Here is a 21,490-nt window from a genome sequence, read left to right as displayed (position 1 = left end):
AAGTCAGCCGATCAACCTTCATGCAATGAATCCAAAGGGTTAATAAAATTATGACTGCTCCAGTGTCATCATGCAGGATACACAACCTGCAGGCAAGGAGCTGAATTCTGACACAAGGCGCCCAGGCCTTGACCTCTGCAGACTGAGCTTTAAATATTCATACCGCTTAGAATGAATATTGAATGGCGGGATGGAATGATTATAAATGGCTTCGTGGTATGGATTCATTAAAGCGACGTGAGACAAAAGCAGCCTGTTGCTGTTATTGTTGTTGTTGTTGTTGTTGTATTAATATTATTATTAATAAAAAGATCACAGGGCTGTTTAGAATATAAAAAACACAAAAAACACATAACATAGTGACGAATAAAAACAATAACCCCACTCCCACAGTTTGAAAGGCCATGGATTAATTCACCAAAGGCCCTGGAGAAGAGGAATGTTTCTAAATATATGTAATGAAGGCACCAGGTGAGCCTCTCTGAGGAGAGCATTCCAAAAACAGGGTAAAAGCCATTACAGTGGTACCTCAGGTTACAGACTCTTCAGGTTACAGATGCTTCAGGTTATAGACTCCGCTAACCCAGAAATAGTACCTCAGGTTAAGAACCTTGCTTCAGGGTGAGAACAGAAATCGGGCGTTGAAGGTGTGGCGGCAGCGGGAGGCCCCACTAGCTAAAGTGGTGCTTCAGGTTAAGAACAGTTTCAGGTTAAGAACGGACCTCCGGAACGAATTAAGTTCTTAACCCGAGGTACCACTGTATCTACATCCAGCTTCCCTCTTACCTTGGCAAGTGGTTAAAAGACTTTTTAACCACTCAAGCAGCGCAGGCGCGTGACACTATGTACGCTAGAGAATTCAGGGTTATGATCAGTTCTGCCATACATGTCGCCACATGTCTCCATTGTATGTGTGACAAAATTCTCCTTGGCCAGGAGATAACGCAGATGACCAAAGCCACCGTCAGATGGGAGAGCTTCCCCTTTGTCATTTGATGGCCTACTATGCACTGATAGCATGGGTGGCAAAAGAGCCATCAAGAACCCTCCTGGTTAACCGGATTGGAAAGCATTTGAATGTGTACCATGGAAAGTTATTACTTGGTCCATGGGCACCTGCATTCACTCCCTTAGGAGTGATGAATGTGACATCAACACCACATTGTGCTGTGCCTCACCCTTCTTTTGAAAACAGTTACCGTGCTTTTCTGTGTATAAGACTAGGTTTTTTTTACTGAAAACTTATGTTCGAAATAGGGGGTAGTGCCAAAGGGGGATGTGGGATTGGTTGTTGCCGCTAGCCGGAGATGGTTTGCAGCATGCTATTGGTGTCTGCGGCAAGGGGTGGTGTTGATTGGGTGTTGCTGTGGCAATTGGGTGGGCAATAGACCGCTTTTGCCGGCAAGGGGACAGGCATTAGAAGGCAAGGCGGGTGAGTGATTTTTGGCAATCCCTCCCCCCTTAAAAAATAGCTCAACAACTCTGTGCAATCTCCCCCCATTTTCTTAATTTTTAGTCCCCCAAAATAGGGGCAGTCTTATACGCAAGGTCATGTTATACATGGAAAAGTACGGTAATATGTGCTTATCCCTTCGGCTGGCAAGGTCATAGGTCTAGTCTCAACCTTATTTCATCCCGTCCACAAAAGGGAAACGTATTACAATTAGGGACAGTGGAACTGCCACTTTTCCTTCTTTCCTATCTTATATTCAATTTCTCTACATTTCCAAAACAGTGTTTTTCGTTTGAAAAACTCCTCCTGAAAATTCATAAGCATTTTGTCTGAATTTCTCTGAACAGGCACACTTTTTTGCCCAGTAAATACACACATTTTTGCAAAGCGGTTTTCCCCATTTCAAGGCATTTTTGTACATTATCATTAATTCATGCACGTGTATGCATGAATACTTTACCCTAGTCCATGTATTTCATTCTAATTTTGTACACGTTACTTGGATGGAGAACTGCATTGCAAAATTCAGAGAACTGCGAATTTCACAGGATGCCTATTCTCATAGAAGCATAGAGTTGGAAGGGACCCTGAGACTCATCTACTCCAATGCAGGAATACACAGCTGTCCATTATGGGTATCGAACCTGTGACCTTGGTGTTATCAGCACCATGCTCTAACCAACTGAGCTATCCAGCAGTGCTGTTTTAGTTCACTTATTGTTTTTGAAAGTGCAAATCGGGTGGGTTTGTCTTTCAGTGAAAACTAAATCCAGTTTCTCCCCCAACTCTACTTACAACCCTATTAGCACGCCTTTCAATGAGTTGTGTTGTAGGTCTTCCCATGTTCATAAAAGGATCTGTACCAGATAACCTTTGTGTTACTCTGTGTTTTACTCTAATTAGGATGGATCACTATAATTAGCTTCAGGTAAAGTTACCTGCTTGCTAATTTGTTGCTTCTGGGGATTTCCTCAGTGATATATAGAGATGGAGAAAACCATTAAAAGGATTAAATATACAGTGGTGCCTCGCAAGACGAAAAGAATCCGTTCTGTGAGTCTCTTCGTCTAGAGGTTTTTTCATCTTGCGAAGCAAGCCCATTGACGGATTAGCGGATTAGCGCTATTAGCGGCTTTTAGCGGCTTATCGGCTTATCGGATCAGCTGATAAGCGGCTTAGCGGCTTAGAAAAGGGGGGGAAGGGAAAAAACCCGCAGGAACTCGCAAGACATTTTCGTCTTGCGAAGCAAGCCCATAGGAGATTCGTTTTGCGAAGCACCTCCAAAACGGAAAACTCTTTCGTCTAGCGAGTTTTTCGTCTTGCGAGGCATTCATCTTGCGGGGCACCACTGTACTGTATAAATGTAAGGCTGTCACCATGCTTTCCAATCCACAAAATGTGGGAAGAAGATGGGGCAAACTGTGGGGAAGGGCAATGTGTTGGTCAGGTGTGGGAATGCCACTAGGAATAGAATAATAGAATTGTAGAGTTGTAAGGGACAGGGGGGGCATTGAGTCCAACCCTCTGAAAAATTCAAAGAAGTGTGAATTTTGAAGGATGGTTCTATTTTGGTTTGCGTATTGGACCAATGACCAATGGACCAATTGGACCAATGATCCAAGGCATTCTTGGATGAGATGTCTAAAGGGTGTGGCTTTAAAACTTCCAAAGAAGGAGAGTCCACCAAGTTCCAAGCACAGGAGCCAACTTCTAGGGGTCGAGGTCCCTTCAGCCCACCCAATAATATATTTGAGGCTCCCCCCAAAAAGTTAATGGTCCTTGCCATTCAAATGCTTTGTGTGTGCATCACATCTTGTCATCAGTTTTGTGGGGTGGGGCTGGGCCCCCAATATTTTATTCAAGTTGGCACCCTGGATCCCAAGTGAGTCTGCTCCACTGTCAAACTGCTCTTACACTCAGAAAGTTCTTCTTGATATTTTAATGGAAACTTCCTTTTTTGTGTGAGCTCATAGAATCATAGAATCATAGAATCATAGAGTTGGAAGAGACCACAAGGGCCATCGAGTCCAACCCCCTGCCAAGCAGGAAACACCATCAGAGCACTCCTGACATATGGTTGTCAAGCCTCTGCTTAAAGACCTCCAAAGAAGGAGACTCCACCACACTCCTTGGCAGCAAATTCCACTGTCGAACAGCTCTTACTGTCAGGAAGTTCTTCCTAATGTTTAGGTGGAATCTTCTTTGCTCAGGAAAAGCAGTTTTGCATAGGCTTTTTTTATAATTTGAATCCATTGCTTCAAGTCCTACCCTCCAGAGCAGGAGAAAACAAGCTTTCTCCATCTTCCCTTGAGATAGTTGAAAATACCTATCATAATTCCTCAAAGTCTCCTCTTTCCCAGGGTAAACATACCCAACTCCCTCATAAGGCTTGGTTTCCAGGAAAGCTGCTATAGGATTACTGTCTCAGACAGTACTTGTAGGATGATATAGGGCTGCAGAAGTGGCCATGTATCTTTCCTCCATCATACGTGATGTAGGTATGACCCCTAACCTAATGGCTTGGTTCTTCGGGTCCTTTTCAAAAGAATGAACACTTAATTTTTTTTCAAAGTTTCTATAACTTTATTAAAGAAATTTTAACATAATCAAACATTCAAATTACATTTTGCAATTTCAATTAACACCCCCCCCCGGGACTTCCCCCAACTTCCCTTCCTGGTTTATAACATCCCTGTTTCTTCTGCTTATAATTTTGTATTCCTTATATATTAAAATTAAGGTTGTAATGTTTGTCTCTTCTTCTCATTTTTACCTCATAATTGTATTTTCTGTTTGTATTTGTTCATTGTAAGCGTATTATTCAAATCCTGCCAGTGAGTTCATTTCAGTGCATTGTTTCTGTATATACATCATAAAAGGTTCCCAATCTTTTAAAATGTCATTATTGTCCTTATCTTTAAGTCTCTCAGTTAGCTTTGCCATTTCAGCATATTCCATCAACTTTTCCTGGCAGTGATCTTTCGTTGGTATTTCGTCGCTCTTCTATCTTTGAGCTAGTAAAATTCTGGCTGCTGTTGTTGCATACATGAATAGATTTTTCTTCTTTTTCTTAAATCCTGCCCTAAAATACCTAATAAAAATGCTTCTGGTCTTTTAACAAAGGTTATCTTAAACATTTTTTTTCATTTTATTATAGATCATCTCCCAATAGTTTCTAATTATTTTACAATTCCACCACATATGAAAAAGGGTACCTTCTTTTTCTTTGCATTTCCAGCACTTATTAGAACTTGTTTTGTACATTTTTGCCATTTTCACCTATGTAATATACCATCTATACATCATCTTCATATAATTCTCTTTCAACAATATGCAATCCATGAATTTTAGGTTAATTTTCCACTATTCCCCCCAATCGTCCATTTGTATATTATGTCCTATATCTTGTGCCCATTTAATAATGACTGATTTCACCTCCTCATCTTTCGTAAAAGGATGACCACTTTAATCTGGGCTGCTCCTAGGTCAAGCCCTCTAAACAAATGCAGTTTAAAAAAGCAAATGAGCTCAGAATTTCCAGCTGAGCAACACAGATGACAGATAGATCCCAACAAGCCACTAGTGCAAACGGCAGCTACAGTGTGCAAGCCAACCAAACGGCAGAAGAGGACATTCTCTCATAAGTAAAGCTGTCCTGAAAGTTCTCAGAATAAACATATGCAGCTTGGAAGGAGTGCTTTGTGTGGTTAGAAATGACTCCATGTAATACACCTCCACTCACCCTTTTAATGTCATGACTAGAGGCAATTTCCTGTGGAGGTAACGCTCCGCTTTGCGAAGGCAAACCTCGCACCAGACATGCAACAGTGTGTCAAGGAGTGTTACACCTGCTTTCCCTGACCTTTTGCCTTCTTGGCTAGAAAACAAGGTTCCCCCCCCCCGACCTTTTGTCCTCTCACAATTTGTTTGTTAGACATATCGCTTGGCTGGAGCATGACAGGGGATGCAGACATAATCAAGTATCGGGGGGAACATTTGAGGGAAACACCTGCTGACACGTGTATTTGCTAACGCTGGAAATGTCCGTAGATGGAAATACGTTAAGTTCACGGTGGTTTCGCTACTGTTTCCAATTGTTGCTAATAAAAGGAGCCTCTGCAAAGCTAGCCGGCAACTTGCTTGGAGCATGCTTGCCAGTGTGCTTCTGCACAGCTCACCTGCATTCAACTTCCTGTCGTCTCCGTTATTCCTACAATTTCCTACCACCCTTTATTTCCACGTGCAAGTAGCCAATGAAATGTAACTTCATGATGATATTGGAATGCAAATCAGATTACAGGTGATGCTTCCTTCCCTCACTTTGGAGGCTTGTGAGTAACAATAAAGGGGAGAAAATGATACCCAGAAGCACTAGAACAGAGGCAAGGAACCTCAATCCCAAACCTTCCAAGCGTCCCTATTTTCCAGGGACAGTCCCAAATTTCCAGAAGCCCTCCCGATTTCTGATTTGTTCCTGGAATCTCCCACTTTTCCTTAAAAAGGTAAAGGGACCCCTGACCATTAGGTCCAGTTGTGGCCAACTCTGGGGTTGCGGCACTCATCTCGCTTTACTGGCCAAGGGAGCAGGTGTACAGCTTTTGGGTCATGTGGCCAGCATGACTAAGCCGCTTCTGGCGAACCAGAGCAGTGCACGGAAATGCCATTTTACCTTCTCCCTGGAGCGGTACCTATTTATCTCCTTGCACTTTGACGTGCTTTCAAACTGCTAGGTTGGCAGGAGCAGGGACCGAGCAACGGGAGCTCACCCCGTCACGGGGATTCGAACCACCGACCTTCTGATCGGCAAGTCTTAGGCTCTGTGGTTTAACCCACAGTGCCACCCGCACCCCTCCACTTTTCCTTAGGTCATCCCTAATTCCATCAGAGAAATGTTGGAAGGTATGGAGTTATGTAACCCTCAAGCCAAGGAGATAAGTAACCAGGCAACCTTTAGAAGACGTCTGAAGGCAGCCGTGTATAGGGAAGGTTTTTAAAGTTTAATGTTTGGTTACATTTTTATATATGTTGGAAGCCACCCAGAGTGATGAGGGCAACCCAGTCAGATGGGTGGGGTATAAATAATAAAAGGATTTTAATTATGGAATAGGATGTCCCTATTTTCATCGGAGAAACGTTGGAGGGCATGTAGGGCCAGGGTCCCGATGTGGCCCTCCAAGGCCACAAACCCACGTCCTCAGCTGACGCCACTTTCGGCAGTCCTACTTCATATCTTCCTTTAGTGTTTTTGCCTGGGTGGAATATGCCCCTGAATTCATCGCCTCTGCGTCGCCTGGGTGAAGGTCGGGGAGGGTATGAGGGTGTGCAGAAACATGCCTACTTCATGGGGGGGGGGGTACATTCACCACTTCATCATTAAACTTCTGCTAAATTTGTAGTTGCCCCCCACCCACCCTCAACTTACTGATTCCTCCTAATAATAATAATAATAATAATAATAATTTATTATTTGTACCCCGCCCATCTGGCTGGGTTTCCCCAGCCACTCTGGGCGGCTTCCACAGAAACCAAAAATACACTAAAATATCACACATTAAAAACTTCCCTAAACAGGGCTGCCTTAAGATGTCTTCTGAATGTCAGATAGTTGTTTATCGCTTTGACATCTGATGGGAGGGCGTTCCACAGGGTGGGCACCACTACCGAGAAGGCCCTCTGCCTGGTTCCCTGTAGCTTTGCTTCTTGCAATGAGGGAACCGCCAGAAGGCCCTCGGCGTTGGACCTCAGCGTCCGGGCAGAACGATGGGGGTGGAGACGCTCCTTCAGGTATACTGGGCTGAGGCTGTTTAGGGCTTTAAAGGTCAACACCAGCACTTTGAATTGTGCTCGGAAACGTACTCATGCATGGATGTTGCTGCTTTGCTACATAACAATTAGCCCTCTGAAAACAAGTTCACTATTTCTATACGATGTTCATAATCAGATGTGAATAATTGTGTTTTCACATGCCTAGGAGACACGCTGTTGACAGAGGGCTTTCGTTTTTCTGCTTCATATTCACATTGTCTTTTTTCCACACACACACACACAAAACTCACCCCACAACCGACTGTAGGTGGTGCTAAATTCTTTCTGAGTGAGGAATATTTCGGAAGACTTGGGAACTACTCCTTGCTTAGAAGCCTCAGAGTGGGTAAATATTATTTAGATACTAAATAACCGAACACTCACAAAAATTCACAGAAGAGTTTAGGCTCAACGTTTGGTCTTTCTTAGCTCTCCATAGTCAGCAATTCATTAAAGTGAAGCAAGACAAAAGAAGCCTGTTCTTCTTGTTGTTAGTGCTAATTTCCCCTAATATGCACAAGTTTGCAAGCAATTTTCTCTAATATATGTGGTTTTTTGCACTGGGATAGCTCAGTCAGTACAGCATGAGATGCTGAATCTTAGAGTCATGTTTTGGGCTTGCTCTTTTCACTAATATATGCATTCTTTACCACAGTATAAGCATTCTTGCACACATTATATGGCTTGGCTGGATTGCAAATTTTGGAGAAGTGAAGATTTCAATGATGAATTTGTTCTCATCTTGATTCAGAATGTGTGAATTACGCAGGTCAGTCTTTAAATGTGAACTGAATCAAATGTATTCTCTACCTCTTGTCCATACCCTATTGAAGAGGGTTCACTTTTTTGCATTTAAAAGTTCACAAGTTCAATATCCAGCCTCTCCAGTTAAGAGGATCAGGGAGCAGGTGATGTGAAAAACATCTGCCCAAGACACTGGAAAGGTACTGACAATCACAGTTAAGAGTGGATAAATCTGTCCATTTTGGTTTGACTCATTTTCCAATCTTAAATTCAGTTCACTCCATTTCCACATCCATTTACAGGAAAAGGAAATCTATTCACTGCTTAATATAACAAAATCTAAAATCAGTTCATGCAAATTGCAACAATAAAACCACAAGCAAAAAAATTGATACGTAACATCAAAAAGCAATAAAAATCCAGTAAAATCTTAAGCAAAACATTGAAGCAGAAATATTGAAATTATGTTCGTGGGTTCCTATGGAGTTTTTTTTGGGGGGGAGACTTGGTAACCCATAACCCAAGACATTGTGACCCTGATTATTTGTGGCCAATTTGGCCAATTTGTAGACTGCAGAAATGACACAGGCGATCGACACCATTGCTCCTGAGCGTGCTCATTCACTTCAGCAAGCCTGGAAAGCTGCTGGTATACCCTGAAGTTGTGGCTGATGGCATAGATTAGAAGATGGCTAGAAGGCAAATGGGAAACAACTCAAATTAATACAAGCACCAAAATGCTTCAATAATAATAATAATAATTTACACCCCGCCCATCTGGCTGGGTTTCCCCAGCCACTCTGGGCGGCTTCCAACAAAACACTAAAATACAATAACCTATTAAACATTAAAAGCTTCCCTAAACAGGGCTGCCTTCAGATGTCTTCTAAAAGTTTGATAGTTATTTTTCTCTTTGGCATCTGGTGGTAGGGCATTCCACAGAGCGGGTGCCACTACCGAGAAGGCCCTCTGCCTGATTCCCTGTAACTTGGCTTCGTGCAGCGAGGGAACAGCCAGAAGGCGCTCGGCGCTGGAACTCAGTGTCCGGGCAGAACGATGGAGGTGGAGATGCTCCTTCAGGTATACTTCTTAAAAGGGGTGGCAGTGGGACCACCAGTGAGAAACCTTCCTTGGACCCGGAAGATCTGTTAAAACAATCAGGTAATTGCAAAGACCCCCTTCCTTAGCAAGTTTCGTAAGATAGGGAATTGGACCAATGACCAACTCAAGGCATTCTTGGATGAGATGTCTCAAGCGTGTGGCACTCACCCAGGTTTGGTGGCATGTGTTGGAAAGTCACTGGAAGCATATAGGTGTTTTACCGTATTTTATTTACAAATGTACAGATTGAGCATGCCTTAAGCACTTGAACAGACAGCCAAATCCACATAAGATCTCTGGAGCAAAGCAGTCTTCAAGGTGCAGCTGTTTGCCTCTTCATTTACCGTATTTTTCACCCTATAGGATGCACTTTTTCTCCTCCAAAAATGAAGGGGAAATGTGTGTGCGTCCTATGGAGCGAATGCAGGCTTTCGCTGAAGCCTGGAGAGCGAGGGGGGTCGGTGCGCACCGACCCCTCTCGCTCTCCAGGCTTCAGGAAGCTATCCGCTAGCCGTGGGAGATGCGGCTCTCCCACGGCTAGCGGAGAGCTTGCCTGCACCCAGAAGCTTGGGGCGCGCTGAGCTCAGCACGCCCCAAGCTTCGGGCTTTGCGCAGCGCTCCCCTAGCCATGGGAGAGCCGCGCGAAGTCGTGTGGCTCTCTCACAGCTAGCGGATAGCAGCCTGCTCTGGTGGCTGGGGTCGGGGGAAGCTCGGGCTTCCCCCACCCCAGCCCCACACCTGGGGCGGAAATAATTTTTTTTTCTTTATTTCCCCCCCCAAAAAAAAACCAACTAGGTGCGTCCTATGGGCCGGTGCGTCCTATGGGGCAAAAAATACGGTATATTCCGCTCCATTGTCTGCCAGTTTTATTGCCTCTCTTTCACACAAGCCACCAATCCAACAACATCCTTTCCTATGAGGTCAACAGGAAAAAGGCATCCCTCCTTCCAGGTAATTCCTAGCTAACTACTTACCTGTAATCTGAATCTTTGGCCTGCAGCCAGCAGGCCTTGAGAAAACCAGCACTGAAACAGGCTTACTGGCTGGAGTCGCAGTCCAAAGCGTCAGGAGGTTGAGGAAGGTTCATAGAATCATAGAATCATAGAGTTGGAAGAGACCACAAGGGCCATCGAGTCCAACCCCCTGCCAAGCAGGAAACACCATCAGAGCACTCCTGACATATGGTTGTCAAGCCTCTGCTTAAAGACCTCTAAAGAAGGAGACTCCACCACACTCCTTGGCAGCAAATTCCACTGTCGAACAGCTCTTACTGTCAGGAAGTTCTTCCTAATGTTTAGGTGGAATCTTCTTTCTTGTAGTTTGGATCCATTGCTCCGTGTCCGCTTCTCTGGAGCAGCAGAAAACAACCTTTCTCCCTCCTCTATGTGACATCCTTTTATATATTTGAACATGGCTATCATATCACCCCTTAACCTCCTCTTCTGCAGGCTAAACATGCCCAGCTCCCTTAGCCGTTCCTCATAAGGCATCGTTTCCAGGCCTTTGACCATTTTGGTTGCCCTCCTCTGGACACGTTCCAGTTTGTCAGTGTCCCTCTTGAATTGTGGTGCCCAGAACTGGACACAGTACTCCAGGTGTGGTCTGACCAGAGCAGAATACAGTGGCACTATTACTTCCCTTGATCTAGATGCTATACTCCTATTGATGCAGCCCAGAATTGCATTGGCTTTTTTAGCTGCCGCGTAACACTGTTGGCTCATGTCAAGTTTGTGGTCAACCAAGACTCCTAGATCCTTTTCACATGTACTGCTCTCAAGCCAGGTGTCACCCATCTTGTATTTGTGCCTCTCATTTTTTTTGCCCAAGTGCAATACTTTACATTTCTCCCTGTTAAAATTCATCTTGTTTGTTTTTGCCCAGTTCTCTAATCTGTCAAGGTCGTTTTGAAGTGTGATCCTGTCCTCTGGGGTGTTAGCCACCCCTCCCAGTTTGGTGTCATCTGCAAATTTGATCAGGATGCCCTTGAGTCCATCATCCAAGTCGTTGATAAAGATGTTGAATAAGACCGGGCCCAAGACAGAACCCTGTGGCACCCCACTAGTCACTCTTCTCCAGGATGAAGAGGAACCATTGATGAGCACCCTTTGGGTTCGGTCAGTCAGCCAGTTACAAATCCACTGAGTGGTAGCATAGTCAAGACCGCATTTTACCAGCTTCTTTACAAGAATATCATGGGGCACCTTGTCAAATGCCTTGCTGAAATCAAGGTAGGCTACATCCACTGCGTTCCCTTCATCTACCAGGCTTGTAATTCTGTCAAAAAACGAGATCAGGTTAGTCTGACATGACTTATTTTTCAGAAATCCATGCTGACTATTGGTTAATGAAAAGAAATCTCCAACAACACTTCAAGCTCCATTAACCTCCTCCTCTTCAATTCCCTATCTCACAAACAATGCACTTAAGCACATTCTCCATAGTATATGTTGCTGCCAACGTGCTTATCTTACAATGTTTTCATTTCTATTCCCTCCCCCTTTCTTTCTTTAGGGTGGTAAACGCAAGCCAGCAATGTCCTGGGAATGATGCTTGTGCGTTCCCACCTCTATATTATAAACCTTTTTCTTATGCACATGTTAATTCTGGGATCATATAGCAGGGTGAGGTAAGGAATGAAATTAGATGCTAAGGGAGCATCAGGATTACAAGGAAGATCTGAACACTTTAAGGCTCCAATTCAGTGTTTATTTACTAGAGAGTAAATCCCCTTGAAATAAATGAGAATTACTTCTAAGTAAGCATGCATAGAATTGCACGGTTGATATTCATAGATACATATGTACGTACACAATTTTATTTGCTTGCCATGTTTCCATAGCTCGAACCATGCTCAAGGTGGCTTACGAAAAAAGACATCACTACAATGTAACAAAAGTAGTCACTTTTCTTGGACTACAGCTCCCATAACTCCTTGCTGTTAGCAATGCTGACATGGGTTGATGGGAAATGCAGTCTGGAAAACACCATCTGTTCACATTAACTCTTGCTTTCTGTCTATCTTTGCTGGAGCCAGGAAGACCAGCCATCTCAAGAGAAATCCTTGGTTTACCGGATATGGTCTGTTCTAATTAACTGTTATAATTAAACATAACTCTCTTTTCTTAACCTATAAAGCCTTATATGGCTCAGGACCGCAATATCTCAAGGACCACCTCCCCCCATATGAACCACCCCCAGGCCCTGCAATCATCACCTGAGGCCCTTCTTCATGTGCCTCCTCAATGAGAGGCCCGGAGGGTGGCAAGACGAGAACGGGGCCTTTTCTGCAGTGGCTCCCCATTGTGGAATGTTCTCCCCAGGGAGGCTCACTTGGTGCCTTCATTACATATCTTTAGATGTCAGGCAAAAACATTCCTCTTGTCCTAGGTCTTTGGCTGATTATACAATACATGGCCTATTAAACACTCTCTCTCTCTCTCTCTCTCTCTCTCTCTCTCTCTCTCTCTCTCTCTCTCCCCCCCCTCTCTCTCTCTCTCTCTCTCTGTGTGTGTGTGTGTGTTCTTATGGTATATATATATTTGTGTTTTTACATTGCAGACTGTCCTGTGATCTTTGGATGGAGGGTGGTATAGAAATTTAATTCATTCATTCATTCATAATACTTAAGCATTTTCCTCTAACATATTTTAAAATGTTTTAGGTGTGCAACGATGACTTGAAGCTGACTTTAAAAGTAATAAAAGCTAGACTTCTCCATCCAACACATAGATTCTCATAGGAGCCCATGGACTATGGCTTATAATTTCCCACCCCCCCCCACCCCCCTCCCCATTCCCATTATTGATGTACGACATTTCCTTCCACTACACAAAAGCCAGATGTCTTTGTAAATCAGCAATACTGTTACTGCCATTACAGGGAGGGAAATACATACGAGGGGATTATCAAATATGACTCAACCCTTTGTTTCCCTTGTAAATCTGGAATTGGTTGAAGGCTATTATTTTAGTGGAAGGAAATGAATTTTGCCATTTCATTCCCAGCCATCTTTCTAAATGTCACTGATAAATGTTTCAGTGCTGCAGGTGTTTTTCTACATACACACATGAGCTTGAGTGAGAGATAGAGGCTAAAACTTGCACCATATAGAACAGGGATATGGACCCCATACTACATGTCCTATCATCCCTAACCATCGGCCATGCTGGGATTTTGAATCCAACAGCACCAAGACGACTGCAGGCTGGGGAAGACTCACTGAGGATGTGAAACCATAAAACTCTGACTTTCAGTTTTTCAGCAACTCAAAATGAAGCCTTTGCTGTTGGTGGCAGTGATGGCCACCAACTTAGATGACTTTGAAAACAGAACTTCATGGAGGAGAAAACTACTGTATCAATGACTACCAGCCATGGAGGTTATGCTATGCCAGGCTTCCTCAACCTTGGCCCTCCAGATATTTTTGGCCTACAACTCCCATGATCCCTAGCTAGCAGGACCAGTGGTCAGGGATGGTGGGAACTGTAGTCTCAAAACATCTGGAGGGCCGCGGTTGAGGAAGCCTGTGCTGTGCCTCCACAGCTGAACACAGTAGTGCTTTTGAGGACCAGTTGTTGGACACCATAGGAGGAGAGAAAGGTCTTGTGCTTGGGTCCCCCTCTTGTGGGTTTCCCACAATGCACCTGGTTGGCCAATGTGAGAACATGATGCTGGACTGGATGGGACATGGGCCCAATCCAGCAGTATCTTACTGTGTTCTTATATTCTTAACAATCAGATCTCTGTCATACATATTGTCCCTGCCTGACCACTCACTATTTCAACTATCCAGCTGCATTTCCCAGAAATTGTCTTGTGGTAGGTAACTATTTAAAAATAGAATTCTAATTTTAGAGAGAGACCTTTCTCCTTCACACACACACACCACAATAAAGTTAAACCAAAAGCATGGCCCAGAGAACCTTTTCAATCACCCTCCCCACCCCCTTGTCCGGATATCACCTCACCCTTGCCATCTGTCAATAAAACAAATAGGCTCCGTTTGTTGTCCAATTGGCTCTGCAGACCTTGCCACATCAGAAAGAGTTTTATTCAGGGTTGGCAGGGACAGTGAGGAATGGCTGGCAAGCGAGAGGAAAACGCCGTTTCAAAAGTGCCCCTTGCATCACACATGCTGAGTTGCAGTTCCAGAGGAATTACTGCTTCACGACTGGAAAAAGTTAACAACCAGCGAGAGGATAGTCTTTCTCCGTCTGTTGCTATGAGTGCTGGTCTATAGGGGTATAGCTTTCCTCTTGGGTTTCTTTGTTTGTTTTGCATATTGCTTTCCTCTTCCTTCTAGCAGAAGGGACTTTTTTATTATTATGGTCAGGTGAGGTGCAAAAGCCAGCATGGAACACCCGAAGGAAACCAAGCTCGCCTTGAGCCAGAAAGAAAAATGGGGGTAAGTGGAACAATAAAATTAAGCTGCTTGGAGGTTGCCGGGCATTTAGTGGCAATGAAATAATAGGAAACTCAGGGCGCGGCGGAGCCCAAGCTAAGTTTCTAAGCTAAGTTCCAGCTGGTTGCAATGGGAGAGTCAAGTCCAGACTTTTTGAGGGGTACGCTCCGTGTTAGTTGCTTGCAGCAAAAATAACAAAGAGTCTTGTGGCACCTGAAATTTGTGATGGAGTAAGCTATGGTGGGCTACACTCTGCTTCTTAAGATGCATGAAGTGTTATTCTTTGTTATCAGGGTGCGTGTGTGTACACACAAGGTTTATAGGGTAAACAGTCAGGCCAGAGGGAAATTAAATGCAGAGGAGTGTGGACAAATTACATATTCAGCAGTGGTTCTTCCCAAAACAGTTCTCAGTGACACAGAAAACCTGGCATTGGTAAGCCAATGGGCACAGATAATGGGCTAGCCACCCTTTGTCTTTTAGGTTCCAGACTTACATTTCTCCCACGGAAATCAGTGGGACTCAAGGAGGGCTTACATGGAGCAGAGTGGTGCCTCGTGATAAACAAACCATATTCACGGGTGCAATTGTAGGAGGTGAAGGAGAAGTGTCTCCTATGTGTTTTAGAAGGGGGGGGGGAAATATGGTTACTGTCAAATCCCCCCACCCATTGTTTTTCTGGTCTGTACTTGTGGCAAATGGCATAATCATTGAAAATAAGACTTGTTGGCTGTAGTTATGAGCTCTTTAGCTTTATAACGACCATTGATATTGTTGGTGGCTGCACCCAGCTAATGAGAGGAAAACAGACTTGCGCTTGCTGAACAGTAAATACACCCATTAGCAAAATTCCAGTTTTTGAATAATGTTGGTGCTTGTGGAAACTCCCTGCTTTCTTTCTTTTCTTTTCTTTTTTTGCGGGAGAAGGGGTTGGAATGGTCACGAAAGGTAAGGGCCATGTTTCTGTGGACTGTGGAGAGTGTGGGTCAATGTCCTCTCCCCCAATCCCAGCTATGATTATTTTATGGGCAAAATGTAATACAAGAATTGCATCAAAGGCTGAGTGAGTGAGCAGTGAAATCCTGATGAAAGGATCCTCTGAGGTCTCTTGACTGTGGTTTGTTATTGAGGGCCTCCTTGGCTGAACACAGGGTAGAGAAGAACTTTGTGGTCAAATTGTCGACTTTGTTGGTGGTATTGCTGCTCCAGTCCCTACCCTTTGCTTTTTTGCCCAGTGCTTCATCAAAAGAGGTTTGCCCGGTGTTATTATCTCCTTGAGTTTGGCATATATTCGGAACCTTATGTGCTCAGCTGCGCTGCATCGCATTATGAAGAGGGCAATTTTGAGGATGTTTGATGAATCCCTGTGGCTAATAAAATAAGCACCCACTTGGCTGGGAATATCAATTTGCAGCCATAATGGTAGCACAAAGTGAACAGCTTTAAGTGATCCTGTTTTTATAATCCTATAATCTCGATGCACTTTGATATGCATGCAGGAAGTGTTTGCAGCTGGACTGGACTGTGTGATAAAAAGAAGAGCGAGGCAGGGGAGCAAATATCATTAAGCCAAACATAAACTTTCAGCTACAAAATCCATCTTTTTTTTTCCACAGGAGTTAGAAGGTTTGTGGAACTCTAATTCTTTCTAAAGTCAGCCCTGCTGGTTTGCCATTGCTTCATCTGAATGCTTCATATATAGAGATATTTTGCATTTATGACTACAGCTTTGCTGAAAATTATCCAGTTTTGAGGCGGATATTAATAATTTCAATGAGGTAGACAATTTTCTTGAAAATCTCAAAGACTATGTGAATTTTCACCACAGGTAGATCGATGGTTTGGCACCATTGTTTTCAATGACTGCTGCTACTTCTGTTTGATCTCATGATCTGACCCGTACACCCCACCAGTTTCTTCATGTTTCTCCCTCCTGGATCAAGCAAATGGATGCTTCCAGCCAATCAGAAAATGGGACAATGCTGCAATGATGACACAATGCAGTCTAGGTAGTTAGATTTGGCTACGTGACTGCATCATGGAGAAAGCAAGTTAGAGAAATTGAGAGAGAGGGCCACATAGATTTAAACACAAATGTTTTCAGAAGGAGTGCCGGTGAGGGGATATCAAAGGGGGTTTCTGGTTGCACTGGCAAAAATATCTTTCAAAAAACATTGTTAAGTAGGTTTAAACTCTGCTTCTGGTGACATATGAGCATGCAGAAATAAAATGATGTGGTTGGCTTATATATGTATTGGAGAAGAATGTCTCATTTGGCAGTAAGGAGCTGTCAAATCAGTTTTCAGAAGGTGGTTTGTTTGTAGCTTGAAATTCTTCTGAGGCAGTCTTGGTTTCATAAATTACATTTCATATGATTTACTACATCATTCCGGTCAAATCTACTGCTGTCCATAGTCCAATTTGGTGGCAGTCAAAATGGGTTTCTATTTATCATTTCCTGAACTTTTTTTCCTGCATCTCCGGTGCTTTATTTTTCTTATTGATGACCACAATAGCCTTGTGAAGTAGGCTACACTGAGATATATCAGCTTGTCTAAGTCCTAAGAGCTGCAATTTCATGGGTGACCGCTCAGTTGGCAACCCTACAGACTAGAGTCAGCCACGCATGCATTGGGGGGGGGGGGAGAGAAGAAGGCGCAGATATGGATGACATTTGCATATGACCGTTCACATGGACAAATGTAAACTTAGAATTACCATAGCTGAAATAGAAATGCAATGCATCTCATCATAGTGGGGGAGACTGTGTGAGTTGGTGACCTGCCTGCCTACTCTGTGAGCCATCCCAGTACTAACAGTGAGTGGGCAGCTTCAATGCCCAACTATTCTCCTTTCTTAAGAGTTCTTTATCAGACAGCCCTGCAAGTGGTGTGACGGTTGGAGTCTTCTTCTTCTTTTTCTCCTCCTCCTCCTCCTCCTCCTCCTCCTCTTCTTTGGCAATCACTCGTAGCCTAGTAAGATTGTCTTACATAAACACAGTCTTAACAATGAGTCTGTAAGTGACGGTGGAGGCCAATTCTGGATCCACATGTCCTTCCACAGTGGGGACATTGGTGGGAGTTGATCGCAGTGTGGACTTGCCAAGCGTGCCTTCCTCTTAGCAAGTTCTCCCTTGCGTCCTGAGTTTGAGCATCTTCAAAGCCCATGACACCTTTGGTAAAGGCTGTTCTCCAACTGGAGCGCTCACAGGCAAGTGTTTCCCAGTTGTCGGTGTTTATACTACATTTTTTAAAATCTGCCTTAATGCAATCTTTAAACCTCTTTTGTTGACCACCAGCGTTACACTTTCCATTTTTAAGTTTGGAATAGAGTAGTTGCTTTGGAAGATGATCATCAGGCAACTGCACAACATGACCAGTCAAACAAAGTTGATGTTGAAGAACCATTGCTTTGAAACTGGTAATCTTTGCTTCTTCCAGTACACTGGTATTAGTTCGTCTGTCTTCCCAAGTGATGTGTAAAAAATGTTGGAGATACTGTTGATGGATTTTTTCAAGGAGTTGGAGATGTATCAAACTAGGAACAGGTAAACCTATATTCCAGTACTGTAACTTCTGCTTTTGCGGTGGAATTTCTTCTCTCTCTTGTCCTCCCATGTGCCCCATCCATCTTCCCCAAATCTGTTTTAGAAGGCTTGGGTAAAACCCAGAGAAATAACAACAACAACAACAACAACAACAACAACAACAACAATATTTATACACCACCCAGTTGACTGGGTTACCCCAGCCACTCTGGGCGGCTTCCAGCAAAATATAAAAAACATAATAAAACGTCAAACATTAAAAACTTCCTGATACAAGGCTGTATTGGGAATTTATATAATTAAGCCTCTTTTCCCCCATGAATTTTTGTATTTTAAGCTTGTATTTGTGAACTAATACATATATAGCCAGAGACTTGCGTGCATAAAATATTTATGTTCTGCTATTTTTGGGGTGTTCTTGGATTCTGCACAAAAGGGGATTCCATCCCCTTTTAAACATCTTCAGAGAGGCAGGGGTGAATAAAGAGTATGTTAGTACTAAAATATCTGGAATTCTTACCCATGCAGAAACGCCTTCTGGGGGCGGAATTGCTCAGTAGATTGGGGACAGGTTTGAGAAAGGAGGAAAAAGAGATGGATTTTGATTGCACAAGTAAAAGTCATTCCACTAGTGCAAGGACTGCTTTGGGACTTCCTCCTTTTCTGCTGAGGATCATTTGAATTGAGAACTAAATGAAAACCAAACTGATTAGTTTTCTAAAGGGATAAATGTGAACTGGAATTAGTTCCTTTTGAACATGTTGAACTAGAATGAGTTCCTTTTTAAGGTGAATGTTCCAAACATCCATCTATTTAGCTATATCTATCTATCATCTATCTATCTATCTATCTATCTATCTATCTATCTATCTATCTACAGTGGTGCCCCGCAAGACAAATGCCTCGCAAGACGAAAAACTCGCTAGACGAAAGGGTTTTCCATTTTTGCGTTGCTTCGCTAGACGAATTTCCCTATGGGTTTGCTTCGCAAGACGAAAACGTCTTGCACTTTTTTTTAAAGCCGCTTGAAGAGGCGCAGTTGCGACGGACCGTGCTTCGCAAGACGAAAAACATCGCAAGACGAAAAGACTCGCAGAACGAATTCTTTTCATCTTGCGAGGCACCACTGTATCTATCATCTATCTATCTATCTATCTATCTATCTATCTCTATCTATCATCATCATCTATATCATCTATCAATCTATCTAAATACAGAATATTTGAACACATCTCTAAGTACAGAATATTCAAATACATGTCTCCCCCCCCCCCCCCCGGAAACATAAAATGGTATGATCCAGGAATTACGTCGCTACTCTGACCTTGTTGAATACATAAAATGGCCTGAACATGTGGCCCAAGTCCTGAAATGGAGCTATGTGAATATTACGAAGAAGTTTACCAAAAATATTTACACCCCTTCTAGATTCCATCTGTGAAGATGACCTTTCGAAACCAAGTTAATAACCACCTGACAAAGAGAAGGCATTTTTGAGGCTCAGCAGGAAATAAAAAGAGAACAAACATCAAAGCAGTCAGCTGGAAACAAAGAGAATTAAAACACATGATGGACGTGCGATGGGTTCGGGGAGGGGAGTGAAAAATCATGAGGAGAAAAACACTTAAAAAAAATATATTCATCAGCGTACACCCCAGGAAGAGATTTATCCAGTCACCATGAAAAAATAACTAGTGAGATCACAAGGGTAAGAGGAAAATAAGATAAGTAAATAGTATAAATAAGGAAATGATAAACCGGGTATGCAGAATTGCATTTGGAATATTGAAAAGAATTTTCTGATGTGCAGACTTTGTGTGTGTAGGGGGGGACATGACACAGTGCTACCCCTATGTATGCCCTGAAGCATAATCATGTGCTATCCATGGAGCGATTTATTTATTTTTAAATGGAGGGATTTGCTACAGTTCACAAGCAGGCCTTATGAAGAATAGTTGAAGGAACTGGGTATGAAAAGAGGAGACTGAGAGGGGGACCTCAACCCCTAGAAGTTGGCTCCTATGCTTCAAACATGGTGGATTTTCTTTTCTTGGAGGTTTTTAAGGAGAGGTCAAAAGTCACACTTCTCTGAATTTTGCCATGCAGTTCACCAGCAGAGTAATGCGTACAAACATGCACATGTGAGTGAAAGTAACCTAGAAAAATGTAATTGCATTAGGGAAAAAGTGGTTGGCAAAATGTATCTGTTAGGCAAAATGGTATACAAAAAAAATGTATAAAGCCAGGCTCTACCCATCTTCCTGTTCCACCCTTCAGTTCCTTCCCTTTGGGATCCATTCTGCTAAGTCATCTTTGAGGAAGCAGGGTGGAGGGCTTCCACTGCAAGAGTGGGAATATCTCCCAAGGCACTCTGTGCAATTTGATAAGATGCACGCCTGGGACACCATCAGCACAGATGCACCAACATTACAAACCAGTAAAGAAGGAACAGAGAAGGTTTTGCTTCTCTGTTCTTTCAAAGAAAGCTTGCAAATACTGAACTTGCTTCTTTCTGAATTGAAAAGCTTGTCCAGAATATTAGCAAACTCCTCTCATCATTTTGACTGCAAATGTCCCACAGCTTCATGAAAACGATTTTTATTTAATTCTCCAGATTTATTTTAAAACAAAGAAATTACTTCCATTTCTTTCCCAGCTTTCTCGTGGTCCTCCTGCTTGCGTGACTCAGGGCTTTTCCCATCACCCTGGTTGCACAAGAAGTTCCACCACAGTGGTTTTCTTGCCTCCATCTGATTTTGTACCGTGTTGAAATGGATCTTGAATCAGGACCGCCAGCAACCAGTCTTTGGCGCTTTACCTCCTGTTGTAACTCGGAAAGCAAGCTAGCACTTATAGGTTAAGAGCATGAAAGAAGTCATCTGATCCTTTGCCACATTGTACATCCTGTCAGGTGACTCCACAAGACAGTTGAGGCACACCAGGCAAAGAGACTGGAGGTTCATTTTTTTCATATGTGGTGGAGTTGTAAAAAAGCAACAGGCTTTTGGGAAATGATACATAATGAATTGAAAAAGATGTTTAAATAGTCATTCCCCCAAAGCCAGAAGCATTTCTTTTGGCAAGAATAGAGGCAGAGGTAAAAAAAAAAAAAAACAACCCAAAACCCACCTTGGTTAAATTGTTTATTTATGCCACCACTGCAGAAAGAATTCTGTATGCACCAAAATGTAAAAAAGTTCCAACAAAAGAGGAGTGGACTTTAAAACTATTGGACTATATGGAGATGGCAAAATTGATGGCAAAAATAAGAGACCCAAAAGACAGAAAGTTTGTGGAAGAGTAGAGATCCTTTTCAAACTATCTGAGAAAATATAATACAGTGGTACCTCGGGTTAAGTACTTAATTCGTTCCAGAGGTCTGTTCTTAACCTGAAACTGTTCTCAACCTGAAGCACCACTTTAGCTAATGGGGCCTCCT

General features: G+C 43.1%; 1 protein-coding gene across 1 annotated transcript in view; it reads left to right on the top strand.

The window, feature by feature from the left end:
- Nucleotides 1-14,287: 14,287 nt before the first annotated feature.
- KCNMB2 (potassium calcium-activated channel subfamily M regulatory beta subunit 2) overlaps nucleotides 14,288-21,490 on the top strand; it is a 314,437-nt gene continuing 307,234 nt past the window's right edge. The window contains exon 1 of the mRNA XM_082224607.1: nucleotides 14,288-14,507. Within this exon, the coding sequence (XP_082080733.1) occupies nucleotides 14,455-14,507 (53 nt within the window). The 5' untranslated portion in view covers nucleotides 14,288-14,454. The remainder of the gene's footprint in view (nucleotides 14,508-21,490) is intronic.

Source organism: Podarcis vaucheri (genome assembly GCF_965113315.1).
Source record: "Podarcis vaucheri genome assembly, chromosome: 5".
NCBI classification, from domain to species: Eukaryota; Metazoa; Chordata; class Lepidosauria; order Squamata; family Lacertidae; genus Podarcis; species Podarcis vaucheri.
This window is presented reverse-complemented; position numbering and strand designations above follow the sequence as displayed.